Genomic DNA, 21501 nt, shown 5'->3' with positions numbered 1-21501 from the left:
GTACAAATAACATTAGGTACAAAAAGTTAAATAAATAAAATAAGACAGGACATTACAACTTTAGAATTGGCTCTGCACTTTATAGCCATTTTACTGGAATAAAAATTAAAAAAAAAAAAAAAAAATTAAAAAAATTACAACTTTAATTAAATTTCTATTGTATTTTAGAAACAAAGATATTCAAAAATAATGTATGATGATTTACCTGAATATTTACATTTTTCGCCCATTTTCTGCTATATTAAAATGGAATGGAATACAAGCTATGTTAGAGAGGCATTTCAATCCTCGGGCCTTCTAATTGATTTTTCACACAATATATTATTTATTAATTTGGTAATGTATCCAAAATAAAACATGTTTATTGGATTATAATTCTACTTTATTATTTAAAAAATATACAAAGGGTATATTGTGACGCGTTTCGTCTTGTTAGGACATTTTCAAACAAACTAACTTAAATATTTACAAAGTTTCCTTATATACTAAAAATAATTGCTATTTTATGTTTGTGGATTTATATACAAGCCAAAATAAGTAGAGTAATTAAAATTCAATTAGGGTATACTGAGTATATTAGAGGAATATTTTGGTTATATTGGGGAAAAACCTTCCATTATTTGAAAATATTTGTTATGACTTAAAAATTAATATAATAATTATAAAAATATTGATTTCATTTATATAGGTTTATTTTGAAAATTATTGTTGAAACTCTACATTGGTGTTTTACACAGGTTTCATTCATGTTTAATGTCAACTAAGGTAAAAATACATTCAGATTTTATAATATTATTTCATTTTAATTTAATTTATTGGGAACATGACAAGTTTTTATATATTTAGTAGGTATATAATAAATAATTATTATACTTTTACATAATATGGAATATCAAGTTTACAATTACAAGATTACAATTATAAATAATTTAGTTTTTATTTTTTGAAAATATTAAGTAAAGGTGAATTAACTAGGTTTAACTGTTCATTTATAAGTATATTAGCAGGGTTATTGTCATTTTTTATTATTTCTAGCTGTTCTAACAGATTAATACCCGTAGGCAGAGACAAAACTTAAGGTGAGGAAAGTACACTCTGATTTCTATGCAGAGAATAACCCGAAGGTGAAGACAATAGAATGTACTTTCCTCACCTTAAGGTTTGTCTCTGCATACGGGTATAAGTCTACAGCCTTTATTTTCTATGTGTAATGGTTCAGGTTTATTTTTGTCGGTCAAATTATGTTTGTTATTTACGAGGTGTTTTGCAAATTAGGAATTTTCAGGTTTTTGTTTAATGAATGCACTTTTATGTTCTTTGAATCTGCCTGATTGACCAATATAAATGGCATCGCATTCCTCACATGTTAATTTGTAAATGCCACTTTTATCCAGAATATTTATATTCTCTTTACAATTTTTCAATTATTGAATTTTAATTACTCTACTTATTTTGGCTTGTATAGAAATCCACAAACATAAAATAGCAATTATTTTTAGTATATAAGGAAACTTTGTAAATATTTAAGTTAGTTTGTTTGAAAATGTCCTAATAAGACGAAACGTGTCATAATATACCCTTTGTATATTTTATAAAAAATAAAGTAGAATTATAATCCAATAAACTTGTTTTATTTTGGATGCATTACCAAATTAAATATGGAATTCTACCAATTGTCTGCATACACAATAAATATTATTTATTAGTAAAAATTTAATGTAATTAATTACCTTTTATCATATTATTTGCAATAGACGAAAGGCACAGTTCGAGGAAGAGTTGTACATTATTATTGCTCGCTTCGTCAATGACTTTTTGGAGTTCATTTTTCAAAGCTAAAGGCACTGCACGGAACGGATAGTCCAGGAGACAGTTGGAATATGTTTCATCATTTTGGTCGGCCGTAATTTTGCTGTTCAGGAACCTCGCAACATCCAGCAGTCGGGATACTCCTGTTCCCCCCACATTGGCTACATAAACAGCATGAATCTCGCTTGGATCAATCTAAAAATATTGAATTAAATTTATTTTTTTTGTTTTAATTTTGAAACCACGTAAAACGAGGTTCCAGTGTAATTTCTATATTGACAGATATTAAAAAGGATGTCGGGAATTTCTTTGAGAAGGTAATAAGGAAGTCAAGGTGTTTACAGGCCTTTTGCATGTTAATGCAGCTTCGAGGTACCTGCTCTGGAGAAGTTTTTATGAAATCATTTAGAAAATGTACCGCTTTACTTGATGTAAAAATCGGAGGTAAATTTTTTATGTTTTCAACTAACCAAGGAAAGTGCTTGTTCCACAGTTTTCGGTTGTTTAACTTTCTTTACTTCGGGGGATTTCTTCTCCTCTGGTTTTTGGTTTTGTGCGGATTTTTTGGGGTTAGATTTTTTTGCTTGCTTCTCGTTTTTGGTTTTCTTTTCGTCTTCATCATCAGACGTACTAAATATAGAAGGGACTTCGAGTGGAGCTGTAATTAGTTAATTAATGAAGATATGAAACAAACTCAGCTACTTATAAAGGATTTATTTGTGCAATAGGTGCTACTAGATTTTTTAAAATACGAACTCTTTCTCGTCGGCTTAACAATTGTCTCGGTTTTTTTATTTTCCTCAACCACAGGCTTTGCTTTACCATTCATAGAACCCTTCTCTCTTTTGGGACGAACGACAACTTCCCACTGTCCTAACATGTTTAATTTGGGTTATTAAAAATAACTAAACAAAACACTTTCAAACGACTACGAGACACGGCAGCTGTGCAAACGTCAAAAAGATGAAGAGTTTTGAAAGCTTGCTCTGATTGGCTGTGCTATTTTTTTTCGGTGTTCACGTGGCATTATATTTTGCTTACGTGATTGCTTAAACTTGAAGTAAGTACTTAAACAAATTAATAAACGGGGCTAAAAGTTTAATTTACAAATAAAGGATACCTACGCTTTGAAACAATATGACATAATAATATATTATCGCTTTTTTGCATGAACAACGTGTTATCTCGAAAAATGCAATTTCACAGGAAGTTCACTTTTACACTTTTAAACATTTACAACATTTAAAAAGTATAAAACCTGAACGAATGTTTATTTTTACCATGAACCTTAATTGAAAATAAAGGAATTGATTGAAAATCTATTGTGAAAAACAAGTTTTTTTTTTACTTATCTTGCTTAAATTGCATTTTTCCAGATAACAAGTTGTTCTTGCAAAGAGGCGATATTTTAAATTTATTTTTATCAAATAATTCATCAAAACTTTTGATGTTTTTGTTGAGGATATTTTGATTTTGCCTGTATATTATTAAGCACTAAATTGTTTATTTTAGTTAACATGAAGATTTTTGGAAATATTCTCAGTGATGAGTTTTTAGCAGTATGAATACTTACATATTTATTTTATAATTTTTAATCATCATCATTACCTTTCTGCACCTAATGGTGCGTAGGGCACTGGATTGGTACACCAATCGCAGCATATCTCGATCAATTTTGTTACATGAAGGTAAGGTGATCAGTCTTACGCTTCAGGTACCAATCCAGGGACTATGAAATATTCTAGTGTGAAACCACCCTTTTAAATAAATATTTCATATCAACCATGTCGGGAATCGAACCCGAGACCTCTTGCATGGTAGGCTAACGCGCTGACCATTACACCACGAGGCCGATGTGATTTTATTGTTATTTAATTGTGTTCAAAATATACCCGCAATTAGGCTGATGAAATTACTTTATTTATAAAAGTAATACGTGATTATTAAAATATAATTTATTTTATTTTGTTTTTTACAAAATGATTTTCGTATTATGTTACACAAATTCTTCAGTCTTACGTCATACTAATACATAATAAAATGAAATTATTTTTAGGAAAAACAATATTATTATTCTATTCTATGTAAGGGTGTATAAATAAGAGCAAAGTAATAAACTAATGAATAAATGTTTATAGAAAGAATATAATTCTTTGGTAATAAATTTAGTTTTCACATACAAATGTCAAACCATTGTTCAATCATAAAACGAGAAAAAAAATGTTAAAATGACTTATGTGTACAAATTGAAATAGCTGAAAAACAGTCTTTTTAAAATACGCTTTATACTAGAAAGTATTTTGTACAATGAAATGGAATCATATTATAAAGGTTTTTTCGATTCCTACAAAATTTTTCGATATGCCGAAATGTGTTTTATTTATTCATAAAATAAAATATTTGTATTCTGATGATTATCCACGTATTTAAATTTTGGGGACCATTTTCAAGAAGTTGGTAAATAAATCACTATTAGAAAATAAAAATTAAGTTGTGATAGAGTGGAGTTTGAACTTCTGATCCATAAGTCCGTGGCACTAGCTATGAATTCCAAACTGGAAATTATGTTGTGATAGGGTGGAGTTTGAACCTCTGATCCATAAGTCCGTGGCACTAGCCATGAATTCCAAACTGGAAATTAAGTTGTGATAGAGTGGAGTTTGAACCTCTGATCCATAAGTCCGTGGCACTAGCTATGAATTCCAAACTGGAAATTAAGTTGTGAGAGAGTGGAGTTTGAACCTCTGATTCATAAGTCCGTAGAACTAGCTATGAATTCCAACCCACGTACTTAAGTTATGGAAATTGTCCAAAAATTCATGAAAGTTAATTAAATGCATTTGCATACATACTCGTTACTCGTACTTGTAAATAAGAGTACGATGGTCGTGATAAAAGACATTAAGCCCCAGAATGAATGGGATCTACTTCCAGTTTGTATTCACAGGATCATAAAATTTCATACATTATAACGTGGACTATTTTATTGTATTTCAGCAGTATCGTTTGGAATTTATTTTATTTTAGTTTAAAATAAAACAATCTAATTGAAATTAGTTTTTAATTTGAAAGTGTTTTTTAGTTTTTAATTTATTAAATAAATAATTTCAATGATGCATGGTTTCATATATTATATTTTTTTAAATACTTATCTCTGTACATATGTAGCGCGTTTATCATAATATTATGATAGTATTACTAAATGAAAAATATAATGTAATACGACGCTAAGTGTTTTGTCTAAGTAAAATTATTTTACACCTGCATCATTTTTTAATTCATTTTTTTATTAGAAAAATAAATATTTGCGTTCTTATAATTTACGCAAATATTTAATTTTGAGGGCCATTTTCAACGAGTTGTAAATAACTCACTAGTAGAAAATGGGAATCAAGTTGGGGTAGAGTAGGATTCGAACCACGGACCTTCGATCCGTGAGTCCGAGACACTAGCCACGGGACCACAACCCGATTATAATTTCGTATAATAATAGAATAATTTTGTAATTATATTTTTATACATTTATCTAAATCACTATACCTTATAAATAAGTTCAGCCTTGAAAGCTGTGCTTAGTTTACGCAGAACATTTATTTGTTTTAAATATATAATGTCTTCAAACAATATTATTTCTATTAACAAAATCTTGATTTTTATCTCTGATAAGTTTTTCTTGTAAATATCTTATAAATTGAGTTGAATTTGCAGAATCTTGTTGAAAATTGTTGCATAACGTCTGAACCTGTAAAAATAAACAAATAATGTTGATTGGCTGAGTCAATTACAATAAAATCATAAAACTGTTATTCGTTAGTTTTTTTTTTTCAAAATAATGCTGTCTAATTTTTAACTTAAAACAGTGGCGCTGTTGGTTAAACGGCCTGCTGTAAAACTAACGTCGCGAGTTTAATTCGCGCTAGTTGAAAGAACAATTTCCAAGAATTATTTTTTCTCAATTAGTCTGTGTGTTGTGGTGTATTTTCATACATTATTTCCAGATGTATTCTTGTTTTTCCCACCCTCTGAAAAGACTTTAAAAAACCTAGAGGCTTAGCGGGTTATTCCATAAAAAAATATTTTTAAAACAAACATCAAGTACCTATAATAAAATATAACATTCTTAAACACGTCTTTTTGATTTTCATTTATTGTTTATGTAGTGTTTATGTCTATTTTTGTAAATGATCACATTGTCATGATTTATTTTCATAACTAAATAAAACCGCTGTGGTATATGTATATAACAGCTAAAAGTTGACATTGACATCGTCTCACACACGGTGGTCCTAGTTCGATTCCTGGTGAGATTACAATAATTATAACTAATACGTGATTTTTTCAAATATTGATGTTTTGTGCTATAAACAACAACTGTAATTTATTTTACTGCACGAATTCATTTTTAAAATCTTGCATGTAAATTACCTTACTGGAGCTGATGTGAAATATTTCAAAATTATAAAACGAAACCAGTAAAAGCATGTAGACACGATACACGATGTAGGTTAATAATGAGAAGTGACATAATGTTTACTTTTTAAATAGAATTCCACGTAAGAAAAAATATTAATAAATAACACGCATTTACGGGTCCATTCATAGATGTTCAAATGTAGATTATTTTAGATTATTTGTTTAATTTGCAACATGTACATACATATAAAAGAGGTATGTAGGTACTATATATATTTTTTTAAAACTAATAATTTATACTTACTGCATAGGCAGAGAGAAAAACTGCCAATACGAAGCCGCCCACGACATCCCACCAGTGATGGCGATGGTCAGATATTCTGGAAAGGGATGCTACAATGGCCCATATGAAAGCAATAATCTGGAGCAAGAAGGGCCACAGCCATGGGCCTTTACAACGGTGTTGCAGATACCACTAAACACACAAGAGAACGAACAACAATAAACAATCTATCCTTGACCCGTCTCTAAATTGAAAATATTAGGATATCCACAATCAATATGCATTTCCACCATATCGCATAGATTATATAGGTAGGTACTATAGAATGGAGAAAAAAAACATTCGGCTCTTCGTTGCGGCTCCCAATGTCTCTTGATAAAAATATAGATACCATCTTTCCACATTATGCTTTATTTTTTGCGAGTTTTCCCTTGTAAATATACTTTCTATTTTAAGTACTAAGTACTTTCGGCATGTGATGAGAGGTGAAAAATATACAATTTTACAAGTCATTCTACTGGGAAGGATTGAAGGAAGACGCAATGCAGGTAGAAGGCGCATCTCTTGGCTTAAAATCTTTCGCGACTGGTTCCATTGCAGCACCCAGTCCTTGTTCAGGGTAGCTGCAAATAAAGTAAGAATCGCAACGATGATTTCCAACCTCCATTGGGGAGAAGAACCATAAGAAGAAAAAGAAGATTATGAGTGTATTAAAAAAAATACAATTTGGTACGTACAATGTATCCTGTTTTTTTTTCCTTTTTTAAAAAATATGTTTTGGGTACTGATAAATAAACTTTTTATCAAATAAATTTTGAACGAATTTTTTCTGCTGTTTTTCTCGTTTTTATATTCTCTATACTATATTATGATTTACATATAATGCAATTTGTTTTTTTAAATAAGTATATGAAAATACAGAATGTGGCTGTCATGAACTCATGTAGGCTCACCCCTGCTTAGAATAATAAGTTATGGAATATTTATTATTAACTATCCTCATCCCTACTAGAAATGAAAATTTGAGAATTCCATTTGATTTGGCGAATTGTCTTCATTCTGAGGCACGACAAACAAACATTATTCGCGTGTGGGCTTGTCGTTCCCGATCCCGGGTAATTTTAAAATGTCACTAGATATGCATTTGAAAAGAGATTCAATAGAGATGAGGAAAACTCAATGTCATACATATTTCTAGTCTACAAAAACGTAGAATTAATATTGACTCCATATATATGTTCGGCATACTAAATAGTATAATCGATGTTCCATCATTACTGGGATAAGTAAAATTCAATATTCTGACTCGTAGATTGAGAAACAATGAAGTACTGTTCATCGATCAGCATAGAACAAACTATGGCCTAAAGTCTCCAATGACCCGCCTTTGTCGTATTGTTAACTCAAGACAAGATCTGGACTTTTTTGGTTTAAGTTTACAATGATTTAAACGAGCACTAAATAAATAGTCCAGATCTTGTCTCGATGTCCCTTATGTTTGTCAATGCTTCTTTTAAAAAAAATAAATGTTTTAAACTATTCTTTTATTGTAATATTTAAACCTTATAAATTGTATACATGGATAATGTCCGTTAATAAATAAATAAATAAATGTAGATTTCTTTAGCCCATTGTACTTTGTACTCGTATACTATATCCACTCATGTACAGGTTTCAAAATTCACATATCAAATATGTTATTAATCTCTTTTGAAGTGTTATCAAACTTTTTCATAGTTTGGGCACAGATTTCCAGTGTCAGATTTTTCGCATAATTTTCTACTCCCCAATAAAGTACCTAATTTTAATCTCCTGCATTTTTCACATTTTAAATTTACTGAATACCTAGGAAAAAGTTCTGGGGCCGGATACAGGTTTATCTTTTTTAATCTAACATCTCAATATTCGATTTCAATAATCGAATATCAAAAAGTATGAATCGTTGTTCTAAAGTTCATTGTAATTCATTATAAAAGTAATTTAACGGCGATGGATAAATCTACAAGATTCGGAAATATAATTCATTGAAAATCAATTGAAGTACATGCTAACAAATGGGTAGGAATCAAGTTTTTTTTTTTATTAAAAAAAATAATCTAAATTGAATACTTACAAATAAGAATAACGCCATATAAACCGATACCATTGTGTGTCCCGAGAGAAAACTTCTGTTGTTGTCTATTACTGTGTGGAATGAATAATTGTTTGTATTTGTACACTCGAAATATTGTACATATGCCCTGAAAAAAAAATATTTGTTCAAAAACAATCAAAAATGATAACAGTAAATAATTTTTATAATAAACAAAAATAAATGAGTAACATGTCGGCATCACGGTATGTAAATTTTATTATTCTGTGGATTGGCCTATTTAATGTAGTTAGGCGTTGATCCGTTCGACAATAATAGGGAAATATCACTACTACGAATACCGATAAAATATATGAAATGGATTTAGAATAATTAATTGCATTTTCAATATCAATATGGATACTGTGGAGAAATGTTTTCATATATAACTTTTAAAAGGAAATTATAAAAAAAATGTCACTAGAAAAACGCGACATGTTTGGCATTGATAATTTCGACGTCAAGAATCGTGACAATGTTTTATAAAAGTTTAAACGGTTGGAAACAAAGTTGTAAATTAACATGAATCGTGACGTATTAGGGCCGTGGGCAATTACAATGACCGTTTTCGCGGGAATTCAAAATTATAAATTTAAAATATTTTTTTATGCTAGTAGTAAAAAAGATTTTTTTACTTGACAATATTTCAGAGACCCTTAAGTATTTAAAATTATAAAAAAAATAGATATTTCCATATTGAATAGGGTTATAATTTCTAAAACTGCAGTACAACTTATAAAGGGCTATTAAAGAACGAGTCTGTATAACTAAGAAATTCCATTCTTCATATGAAAATTTGAATATACAGGATGTTCTTTAAACCCTTTCACGTCTGAAACCACGATGATCAGTATGAGAAAAAAGACATATTGGCGATCGCTCCTCTCCTGCAGAAGTGAGCAACCATTTGTTATTTTTCTATATTTTATTTTTTATGATTTAAGTCATTCTAAAAAAATATTTTAATGTACCGATATGTATTCTTGCTCATACTGATCATCGTGGTTTCGGATGTGACAGGGTTTAAAGAAAACCCTGTATAATTGAAACTTTGTCAGTAGCGTTCGAGAATATGTAGGTACTTTTCTACCAATATCAATTTAATTCGTTAGTATATCACTATTCAACGATACTATATAATTTAAAGTCAATGTTCGAAATATATTATGGAAAATTCAATTAGGATAATATATTATTTTATTCGTTTGTCAATGGGCATTTATAATTAAAACCTGCATAATGTCTACACACGCAGTCATGCAAAAATAGGCAGGTAAAGTCGTCGCCAGATAATAATGTCTACATTGATTTGATTTTCAGTATACTTTCATTATTTTACTTGATAAAAAACAGCAGAATAAATAAGATACCATATAAAATAATATTTTAACCAAGCAATTTACGGAAATAGAAATTAAGGCGAATCGGCATAGTCATATTATTATTATTATAATTTTTATTAACGCTCAAAGGGCTTTTACATATACAAAGGTTATAAACAATTTACATTTATAAAAATCCAATATATTAAATCATTTACAAATAAAAGTGATTAAAACTGTTTTTGTCAATCAAATGGCGGCCTCCGTAGTGTAGCGATCAAGACGCTTGACTCACTTAAGGAAGGTTCCGGGTTCGATTTCCGATGAGAACTCAAAAATTATAATGTAATTTTTCTCAAGCCTGGGTGTTTCGTGATGTTATTTACCACTGTTATTAGGCCTCCTGGCTTGTTATGGTGCAAAAAAAAAATAAAAAAAATAGCAACGTACCCATCAGAGCAGCCAACCGCCTTATCTGGCATACAAACTTCTAAAAACGTCGGTCTCGGTGTTCCTATGGTGAACTTGATGATCTCCATGATGGCCAATCCAAGTGCTAGACCCTGAAAGTATCCTCGCAGCCAAATGTACGAAGAGTTAATGTTTTTCAGGAATTTGCTGAAGGAATAACCATCATTATCTGATACATGCACTGCCATTTCATTAAAGATAATCTAAAACGGAGAAGAAAAAATATTCAGTTGAAAAACAAAATGGCTGCTATAATTTATTTTTTAAAAGCGCGTCTAAAAATATAGGTATTGAATGGATTTTCCATAAAAAGTATTCGTAATACAAACAATATTGTAGATAAATGTTGTGAATTGATTGCTCAAGTGTTACACAGTAACATAATCAGTAAGAATCGGGTTGTGGTCCCGTGGCTAGTGTTGCAGACTCACGGATCCGAGCTCCGAGGTTCGAACCCCACTCTACCCAAATTGATTTCCATTTTCTAATAGTGAGTTATTTACAACTCGTTGAAAATGGCTACCAAAATTGAAATATTTGGGTAAATTATAAAAGCGCTAATATTTATTTTTTTCCATATTAAAAAATACAGCTTTTCATGCAAACAATAATGTAAGTATAAAATTTATAATATTGTTAATTGAATTGGCATTCACTTCGTAACACTTCCTTATAAATTATTATGAAAATAAAACGATGTTTTTAGTGTTACACAATTTTTATTCTTTTATAAGAACACTACTACAGTTTCGGGAGAGCACTCATCCTATCGACGGGTTAAACTAAAAGAGTTTTATATCACCCGTCGATGGGAAGAGTGCTCACCCGAAACTCTAGTAGTGTTCTTGTAAAATAATAAAAAATGTGTAACACTAATAAAGACGTTTTATTTTCATTTTAATTTTTGAATTTCATATTTTACTTAAATTATTATTAGGGGTTCGAACTGTCAGTAGGGTCGCAGTGAGTCACATCTTGCAGGAGGGTGTGATTCTATTAAATGCTGCGAATGCCCAGTTGCATCCTACCGGAAAGTATAGGAGAGGGCTTGGTAAAAGGTTTGATTGTTTAAAAATATGTTATTACATTCAAAATATTAAAATAATGTTATGATGCATTGATTATGTTTTAAAAAATGGCGTGGAAGAGGACTGGAATAGCGTAGAGGGGAGCGGAAACTGGAGAAGGATGGCCAGAGACAGGAGCCGATTGAGAGGACGTCTGGAGGAGACCAAATTCCACCCAGGAATTAAACGTCTTGGAGAATAATGTGTATTAAATAATATTGTTCTTACTAATAGTATTGGCACGAAGGCACTAATTGTACACAAGACAACATCAGTCACAGTTTCCTCTCCAGGGATAAACGATAGCGCTCGGTCATTGCAGTAAAACCCAGCTTTGTATGTTGGCAGAATACCGAATTCGAACAAACACAAAAGTGTGATAGCTGAAATCAAATGAATGCAACTTTCAATTTTTATTTCATTTGTTTTTTTTTCATGCATCTACACCATAGATTTTATAATATACTTGTATTCTAGATTTAGTATACCCACGCACTGGCTATGCCTGCGTGGGATTTTTGTTTTTATAATAAAGGGATATATTATTATGTAATTAAAAATGAAACGACAGTAAAAAAAATACTGTTATTTTTTGAATTACTAAATCTAGTTAGTTTTTTTAATGGGCATGCTTATTATTTATTAATCAATCCACCGAAAATTCGTATTTCTTATAAGCAGAAAAAAATGGCGTTCCAATGTTGGATACCAATCAGTTCGAAGTATTATTATATACCTAGGTACATACACCTACCTCATAGTTCTGAATGTACTCATTTATAAATAAATAAATAAACCCACTACTTAGGTACACTATATGGCTTATTGGCACTCAAATAAATCATGAATTGACGTTAAAGTTGATGGATTTTTTTTATTCGAAAGTCAATAAAAATATTTTATTTTACGCGAAACATTTAAGTGGAAAAATCTTGAATGATTTTGTTATTTTATTTTTACTAATTTTGTAATGCATGACAAACAAAACCAGGAGATTGTTTCTTAAGTTATAAAAACATTATAGTGTACCTTATTTATATTCCATGCCATAAACTTGGTCTAATGAAATCTAATAAGTAATGATGCCCTTTGAGGCATAAGCAGAATTTTCATATTATTACTATATACTACATTACGAGTTATGATTATTAATATTAAATGAATTGAAATTATAGCTACATATTATCATTTCATCATCATCATTTCCTTTCCACACCTAATGGTGCATAGGGCACTGCAATCGTATAGCCTCGGATGACGATATATTTCATGACAGTGGGATTTCTCTTAGGATGGCAATTTCCAAATTGTAATATGTATATCCATTTAACATGACTTTTTTTTGCCCTTTTCTATTTAATTAAATTTGATTAGTATATTTTGTAATGTGTTTAGAATTAATTGGATACGATGCAATGTTCTCAATGTAACTAAAAATAAATAAATTAAATGAAATGGATATTCGACCACGTTCGAATTCATTTGACCAATATCTAACTGTCATGAGAAGGATCCCCATTAACAGCATCCAATTCCGCATTTTCCATCCATCCAAATGAAATTGGTACACCAATCGCAGCGAATCTTGATCATTTTTGTTGCATGAAGGTAAGATGATCAGTCTTGCGCTTAAGGTACCAGTCCAGGGACTATGCCATGTTCTATTGTGAAACACCCTTTCAAATAAATATTTCATATCAACCATGTCGGGAATCGAACCCGAGACCTTTTGCATGGAAGGCTAACGCGCTGACAATTCATTTTCATTGATGTTCAATTACTCACGCAAAATTGCTAAATAGGTACGTTTGATATTTTGTCTGCTAATACCTAATGGCGGATAATATTGTCCGGCCACACCGTTGTTGAAAAATAATTAATAATAAGCTATAAATCATACGTCTATAATGATTTGACATAATATGACTTTTTTTGTATCGACATTCAATAATCCTTTTTAGATACCAAAAGTCGTTGATTATGTATAAAACTGTATTAATACATATAAAAAATTATAGTAAAAAAAAATAGTTTATAAACTTACCAAGGATTAATATAGCTATGTTAGCTATCCATCTCAAATAGATTACCATTTTGAAGATTCGTCCTAAAGATAGCGAAATTATATTAAATCCGTAAACCTGAAATATGATAAAACAATTAATTTTGTGAATTTACGGATTAATAAAATAACATGTGGATTTTATCGTTTTTTATTGTGCTTAGTGTATAGCTAAATGATAAGAATTATATTTATGGTCGTTTGATAAATAACACATTTTACCGCAAGCTACATTGAGCAATTTTACATGTAAACATAAACATTTACTGTTTAAAGAATGAGTTATTTAAATTGCTAAAAACGAGATAAAAGACACGTTATTTGTTTTAATTTGATGTTACAAATCTCAGAGGTAAATGAATATGGGCATTTAATTTTTCCTGTTGGTAAAATAGATCGGTTTTTGTTACAAAATATTATAAAACTTCTAGAAAAATTGTGAAAAAATTGTAGAAGCCTATCTATAGAAAGAAAAAGGCGCCGCGACGCGACGTGCCGATGCCGACGCCATTATTTTGCATCCGACTTTTTAATATTTACACATAAGTTATTACGTCATTAATGCTTCAATATTAATTTATTATATTTCAAAAATCATGAAGTATTTTTGTATTTAAAAAAAAAAAAAGAAATATTAGCGTTCTTATAACTTATCCAAATAATTACATTTTGGTGACCATTTTCAACGAGTTGAAAAAAACTCACTATTAGAAAATGGAAATCAAGTTGGGGTATAGTGGGGTTTGAACCTCGGACCTCTGATCCGTGAGTCCGCAACCACGAAACAGCCACGAAACCACAACCCGATTCAAATATAAAAACATATTTGTCCCGATAAATGATTAAATAAGCTAATAAACTATAAAGTTTCAGATCTTTAACTTCAATGAAATCAACAGATGGAAGAATTAAAGAAATACGGATGAAACAAAGGCAAAATGGTGAATGTTACACAGTGTGTAAAGTGGCCATTTAAACCAGACAATGACAGGTCATACTCCCTGTAAATGTCTAGACTTCCATATTTCCTTCTCTAAAATGTTCTCCATCTCTGTTGTAATTTGTTATCATTAAATAATAGTTTGTCATCGGGTGCCAAGACATTAGGTTTAATTAAGATTAAAAACAAAAGACTGCAGACATAATTTTGTACACAAATAAAATAATGAACATATATTTAGTTTGTTTTTTTATGCTTTGAAAATAAAAAAATTGTATAAAGAATAAAAAACTGTCATAAACGTTTTTTTAATACAAAGCGAAGACATGATATTTTTTTATTTCGAAGTACATTACTGCCTACATTTGATTAGCAGATGAATGAATATAATTCTACGTGTGACGTCATGGAAGATAAGAAGATAAAATTCATGAATTAATTACGTTTTTCTATTGCCTTCATGAGTCATTATTTTTCTGATGATTTTTATATTACTACGTGGGCCAAATTCAAAAAGGTGCTGGGTTCGATGCCTGACAAGGTGGACATGAAATATATGTATATATTTTTTAATGAAATTAAAATCTTTGCGTTCTTATGATTTACCTGAATATTAAAATTTTTGGGGCCATTTTCAACAGGTTCGATAACAACCATGAAATTGGTAGAGTCTAGAGCACAAAACTTCTATGGAATCAGGACGACAGAATATATTGTACCAAAGCCATTTAATAAGCTTCATGCCGAGGTAAAGAACTCCATGAGTTTGCAGCAACGAGGAAAACGATTGAAGGGTCTCAAGAATCAAAACTTCAAGTTGTAAAGTTGTGTTTATCCAGTCCAAATATATTTGTGTTGTTCAATTTTAACAATGGTTTTTTTTTATTTGTTTTTGTGATTATTTGATATTTTGTGATAATTTACTATTAAAAAAATGTATTGGAAACGCACCGATAAACTTTTATTTTTGATTAGTTTGGCCCGATCTAGATTTTGTTTACTTTTGTACATTAATTTGAATATATAATAAAAAATAAAAATAATTAAACGAGTTGTAAATAACAAGTTGTAAATGGTAGCTAAGTTGTGGTAAAACAGGGTTCGAACCTCGGACCTCTGATCCGTGAGACCGCAACACTTGCCACGGAACCACGAGCCGATTCAAAAGATTTAAATTTGAAAGATTTTAAAGAAATTTGTTTTAATTTTTTTTAACTGCAACATGAGACTCTGCGATTGGAGCGTCTAAGTGCCCTATGCACGACTTGGTGCGGAAAGAAGAATGGTAACGATGAAGATTTAACAGTATCTTTTGTGAATGTAACTCACTAATAGCTCAAAATTCTCCATTAGGATGAGCAATGTAAAATATAAGAAGATGTGCGATTTGGATTTGATTTGACTAGCTCTCTGCTACAAACGGAAGTTGAGTTACATAGACATTAATATTATTTAGCCTTTTTAGATAAAACTAAATCTACTCTCATAACATACACCACTGATTTCACACACATCACTCAATAACACACACACCGCACTTTAAACTCATAAAGCAATAACAACACCAGCACAAATAAAATCATAAAATTATGTACATACATTATCATTAGGTAGGTACATCTTGTCCTGTTTACTAATTTAAATTATATGTAATTGTGTTGTGTATGTTACTGGTGCTGCGGTTAATATTTTTTCGGTAATAATTTCTACGTATTATACCAACATAGTTGCACAATAATAAATAAATAAATTAGAATAATCGTTACACAAGAAAGTTCAATGCTACGGGAAATTGGACTCATTAAATGATTTCTAACGCGCGGTAAAAATTAGAGCATTTAATAGGGAAATATCACGACTACGAATACCGATAAAAATATATAAAATGGACTTAGAATAATTAATTGTTTTTTGAAAAATAAATATTTGCGTTCTTATGTTTTACCCGAATATTTAATTTTGAGGGCCATTTTTAACGAGTTGTCAATAACTCGCTATTAGAAAATGGGAATCTAGTTGGGGTAGAGTGGGATTCGAACCAAGGACCTTTGAGCCGTGAGTCCGAGACACTAGCCACGGACCACAACCCGACTCAAAATCAATATGGATATTGTGGATAAATGTTTTATTTTAAAAAATGTCACTAGAAAAGCGCGATATGTTAGGCATTGATAGTTGTGACGTCAAGATTCGTGATGATGTTCTTTAAAAATTTGAATGGTTTTGGAACAAAGTTTAAAATGAACATGGGTTGTGACGTATTAGGGGCGTGGCCAATGCAATGACTGTTTTTGTGGGAATTCAAAAGCACAAATTTAAAAATATTTTTTATGCTGATAAGTAGCAAAAAATTTTTTTTTACTTAACAGAATTTTAAAGACCCCGTTTACTTTTAAAATGTTTTAAAAAACGTAATATTTCCCTATTGTACGGCGAAGTTTCTTGAAAATGTATGAAAAAATAATAAAAATGAACTACTTTGAACGACGTCACTGGTTCTTCCGAATCAACCAATGATAGTGTTGTGATATATTTCTCAGTTTACGGGAAGAAAACTGACCAATCTGTATGACTCACCGTCTAGAACTTGTGACGTCATAGCGGTGCAATTTTAAAATCACAAAACTTTTGAAAATCATTGCGCCGATAATACGATACATATTTAATAAAAAAAATTGGCTTAGTTGGAGACTATTCACTAATATTATCTACAAAAAATACTTAACTTTCCCGTTAATAGTAAGAAATGACTCACCTACCCAAGTTCCATACACTAATGTTTAATATCACAGTTGATCTAAGTAGATGGTAAACATTAAATAGTTAGTTAGTGCTGTTTAGATCATGTTGACTAACAGTCGATAAACTTAATGACATAACCAATCGGTGTCATCACAACACATCGCGGTGGGCGAGATATTGCCTTCACGACAATGGTACCACTAGCCTTCAATTCATTTTAAATACTAAAAAGATATCTTTTTATATCGAAAAATTCATAGTGACGATCTGATTATTATCTTATCAGACCTTATCGCGAAAGTAAGCTAATGATTACTAATACAGTAAATACTCGTGTGACGATGCATAAATAATTGTTTCTAATTTTGTGTGCAAATTCAATATTTAGATAATGCAAAAACCACTCTGAGGATTGTTTTTTTTAAAAAAAATTTTATTAAAAGTACACATGGATAAAAATTAAGATACATAAACAAGGAATACATCTAATAAATATTGTGGCTTATAATATTAGAAATCAAACACTGATTTGAGTCTACTGAACACTTTATTTTATTTTTACAAATATAAACATATAAAAATAAAAACTTCGTGACAGTTGTTTCGCCTTGTCAGGGCATTTTCAAACGAATATGAAGATTATATGGATTGAATGTCCTTATATAGTTATATAATTCAAGGTACTTAAGTAGAAAATAAAAATAATCTTATGAACATATACATTAATCATAATTGAGGGAAAAACCAATGGTTAAGGGCGAGGGTAAGTGTTTAATAGGTAATCGGGAATTTAGGTATTTATATTTGAATTTCGGGAAAAATATAACACAGTAAGTATTTATTGACATACAAGTATGTATTGTGAGATAATTAATGAAGCTTCATAGTTTTGTAAATTTAGATAATTGCTGTCGAAAAAACATCAATTATATTATAATAGGTTTCTGTTCATTTTAATTTTAAAACATGATCGAAATATTATGAGGAAATTTATATAAACAAAAATGTATTATTATACAATATTTCTATTTTTAAGGATTTCTTATCAAAATATATAAATGCAATTGTAACATGATTCATCTATTAATTACGCGTCATATAAGCGTGTACAAAAAGGAACAAAGTGAAGAATAACAGTCTATTTAAATATGTTTAATAGTGGTGAAAATATTAGGTTGGTTTGTTCATTTATTATTTTAAAATTAGGAATATTTAGATATTTATTCATTTCCAATTGTTCAAGTATATTAAGTTTACGCCCTTTGCTTTCAACGTGTAATGGAATTGGTTTATTTGAGATATGAATTTTATGATTATTTTCAATTAAGTGATTGGCAAATTGAGATTCTTGTTTTTTACTTTTAAAGGATCTTATGTGTTCTGAATATCTAGTTAAGAAAGAGCGCCCAGTTTGCCCCACGTAAACTACATTACAGTCGTTACATTCAAGTTTGTTGGTATATTACAAAAGAGATAAAAAACATTTTAGAGAAGGTAATATAGAAGTCTAGGCATCTACAGGGCTTATGACCTGTCATAGGCTGGCTTAAGTGGCCACTTTACACACTGTTTAACATTCACCATTCTGCCCGTATTTGAACATCCATATCCCTTCTATTATTTTATCTGTTGATGTTTGTGAAGTAAAAGAGCTGAAACCTTTATTTATGCGGGTGAGATTCGTGTAGTTGAATTATTTTACCTACATACTAGGCAACGCCTGAAAAAATTTTTTTTCAATTTTTATACTTCTTCATATATATATAGGTGGATTTATCAACAATATTTTGAGTTTGTCCAAATTTTTATAGACAAGGACTGGATTCAACTCCTTGGGGAGCTGTTATTATTACATAAATTACTTGTTACATTTATTATTAAATCTAAGGTCAGTAGGAATTAAATTAAAAATGTAAGGTACAATAAAATTAAATGTTCTACTGCCATATTAAATACTAATTTTAGGGATCACTAAACAACCATCATTATAAGTTATAAGTAAAGCGAGTGTTGTGATTATGATGGAAAATTAATTATCACCATTCTAGATGAAAAAGAAAATAATTTCAATAGTTAAATGTTTTTTAAAACATATTTTGTCGAATTTTCCACTAATGGTTTAAAGCGGTTAAAAAATGGCGCGTTTTGCAAAATGGCCGTTTCCGCTTCTTGTTAGATTGTCGCCCAAAATAAATTATTTTACAGATCGATTAACAAGAGCTGGCGCGTTCACGAAACTCACATAAACGCATTTAAAATATACTGAACTTCCTCATTTGATGTAGGATGTAGGTAATGGCTAACCTAATATAATTCGTACAAGTTATATAAGTACGCACGTGAGCAAACGTTAGGTAAGAAATATGAAAATGACGTAAACAGATGGTAGAATTGAAATAATTTTTTTCTCTATCCTCTCTACACTCTTTCCTCTATCGTTCTTGCTCTAACTATAATGCTTTTTTTCATCTATAGGTATATTTTACATGCCCCTTAATTTATTTAAAAATAAATTAAGACTTCTTATTTCTGGCTGCGATACGATCCCACTTACTATTTAATGATGCTCACACTTACACACACCTGAACAGTTACTCCTACACAAATACACATAAACACACCCTTTTGTTGTAACATAATTTAATAATAGTAGGCTGCTGCGAGTGCCTTGGACAGCCAGAAGGACGAATGCATCGATAATGGAAGAGCTCCATATTACAACTCGTGTGTCAGTGGTGTGTTTGAGAAGGATACTGTCTTTCTTTGGACATATTGCTAGACGTGAGCCAGACAATCTAGAAAAGGCAATAATGTCTGGCCAAATTGAAGGTAGAATTCCAAGAATAGAATAGAAGCCGGGGTAGAATTCCATATAGATAGACTGACCAAATAAAGGTGGCTACGGTGCTAAAATTTGATGAGTCAGTACGTCGGGCTGAGGACAGACTGGAAGGGAACAGACTAATCAGAAGTGTTCATGGTGATCACGATCCTCAGCATTGAGGGACCGACTTGGAAGAAGAAGAATTTAATAATATGTATGATTCTTATTTAGAAACTTTGCTGGTCTGCCTTTAAACTATATTTTTTTTAATGTTACTATGTCATTGTCGACTGTTTGCTTCTTTAAAATAAATAATAATAAAATGGATCTTCAAATATATACAGAATGGCGAATGTTACACAGTGTGTAAAGTGCCAAATTAAATAAGCCAATGACAAGTTGTAAGATCTGTAAATGCCAAGACTTCCATATTCCTTAAAATTATCCTTTGTTAGTCATATAAACAACATAACAAGTAAATCACTGAAAATGTTAGGCTTCATGTTACGTGGGACTTTCAAGTAATTCAAAATATGCATATTTTAAACCTTTGTAGAAAATTTATCCGACATCGCAGAAAAAAATTATTAACACCGTTACCAGTGTAATTTTGTTAATTGCTTGGTAAAAAAAAGTGACGTAGGGGTTATAAAAATCATGACAAAATATCTGTATCCGACAGCCCTCAATATCGTGGGGGGTCGGCGCGGCTTCGTCTTCCTGGTTCCTCGCAATCGGCCCACCCGGCGTAAACGGGAGGCCTGGGAACCCGGCACGCGGCGATGAAAGCACCGAAAGCTAGGTCAACCTCAGTAGTCCTGAAAAGGACTTTCCACCCGGTCCAAGTGGTAAAAAGAGGCGAGCGCAGTCGGAGCGATCAAGGCGGCGGCCACAGCAAGGAGCGAAGACCGAGCGGGAGGCGGCGGCGGACTCGGGAGCACAGCACAGAAATAAAACACTCGTGTCGGAGGACAGCAGAGAACTGATTTATTCATTAGAGTTACACGGCTTATAAAGCGTCGCTCGCCGCGCTAGACGAGTTGCCCCGTAGCGCCGCGCAGATTGGCTCGAGGCGGCGCGGGTGGGCTATCCCCACCACTGCCGGCCCTGCAGTAGCCACGAGCGTTGTAAATACGGGCGCGTTATGCGCGCGCGGGCCATTTCGCTACTAGCCACGACGAGCGAAGCACGTGTAACCAAACAAGCATGTAAATATTACAATAATACATAGTAAAACCAATATCGACAGTATATAAATTTCTATATATTTTCCCGGCATAGGTCGAGGCCGAACCCGCAAGTGACAACTGCGTCTTTATTAAGGGTTCAGCACTCGACTTACAGCTATGCCGGGCCCTATATTTATTGATAGTAACATTTTATTTTTTATTTTATTTTATTTAATTTATACAAATAATACGGCCAACGTGGCCGTTC

General features: G+C 31.1%; 2 protein-coding genes across 5 annotated transcripts in view; both read right to left on the bottom strand.

Annotated features, from left to right (window-relative positions):
* Positions 1-2827, bottom strand: part of Tmem214 (Transmembrane protein 214) — a 30412-nt gene extending 27585 nt beyond the window's left edge. Inside the window, exons 1-3 of the mRNA XM_088224502.1 lie at positions 2566-2827; positions 2280-2467; positions 1731-2004 (exon numbers count right to left, since the gene is read on the bottom strand). Of these exons, the coding sequence (XP_088080628.1) occupies positions 1731-2004; positions 2280-2467; positions 2566-2689 (586 nt within the window). The 5' untranslated portion in view covers positions 2690-2827. The remainder of the gene's footprint in view (positions 1-1730; positions 2005-2279; positions 2468-2565) is intronic.
* Positions 2828-3911: 1084 nt separating this feature from the next.
* LOC148282820 (phospholipid phosphatase 3-like) lies at positions 3912-17446 on the bottom strand. Of its 4 annotated transcripts, none has more exons than XM_088224523.1 (8): positions 15993-16068; positions 15105-15421; positions 13541-13637; positions 11725-11879; positions 10409-10632; positions 8619-8745; positions 6527-6697; positions 3912-5551 (listed from the first exon to the last, which is right to left on the bottom strand). In XM_088224523.1, the coding sequence occupies exons 2-8, from the start codon at positions 15153-15155 to the stop codon at positions 5426-5428; spliced, it is 951 nt and encodes a 316-aa protein (XP_088080649.1). In that variant the 5' UTR covers positions 15156-15421; positions 15993-16068; the 3' UTR covers positions 3912-5425. The 4 variants fall into 4 exon arrangements, with proteins under 4 accessions (XP_088080649.1, XP_088080648.1, XP_088080650.1 ...); XM_088224522.1 differs by having other exon boundaries at positions 15105-15498; positions 15993-16043; XM_088224524.1 differs by lacking the exons at positions 15105-15421; positions 15993-16068 and adding an exon at positions 17254-17446.
* Positions 17447-21501: the final 4055 nt, after the last annotated feature.

This window comes from Micrasema longulum, unplaced genomic scaffold (genome assembly GCF_059751315.1).
Source record: "Micrasema longulum isolate JH-2025_06_02 unplaced genomic scaffold, ASM5975131v1 h1tg000287l, whole genome shotgun sequence".
In the NCBI taxonomy this organism is placed as follows: domain Eukaryota; kingdom Metazoa; phylum Arthropoda; class Insecta; order Trichoptera; family Brachycentridae; genus Micrasema; species Micrasema longulum.
Note: the sequence above shows the minus strand (reverse complement) of the source record. Positions and strands in the feature narration are given on the sequence as shown.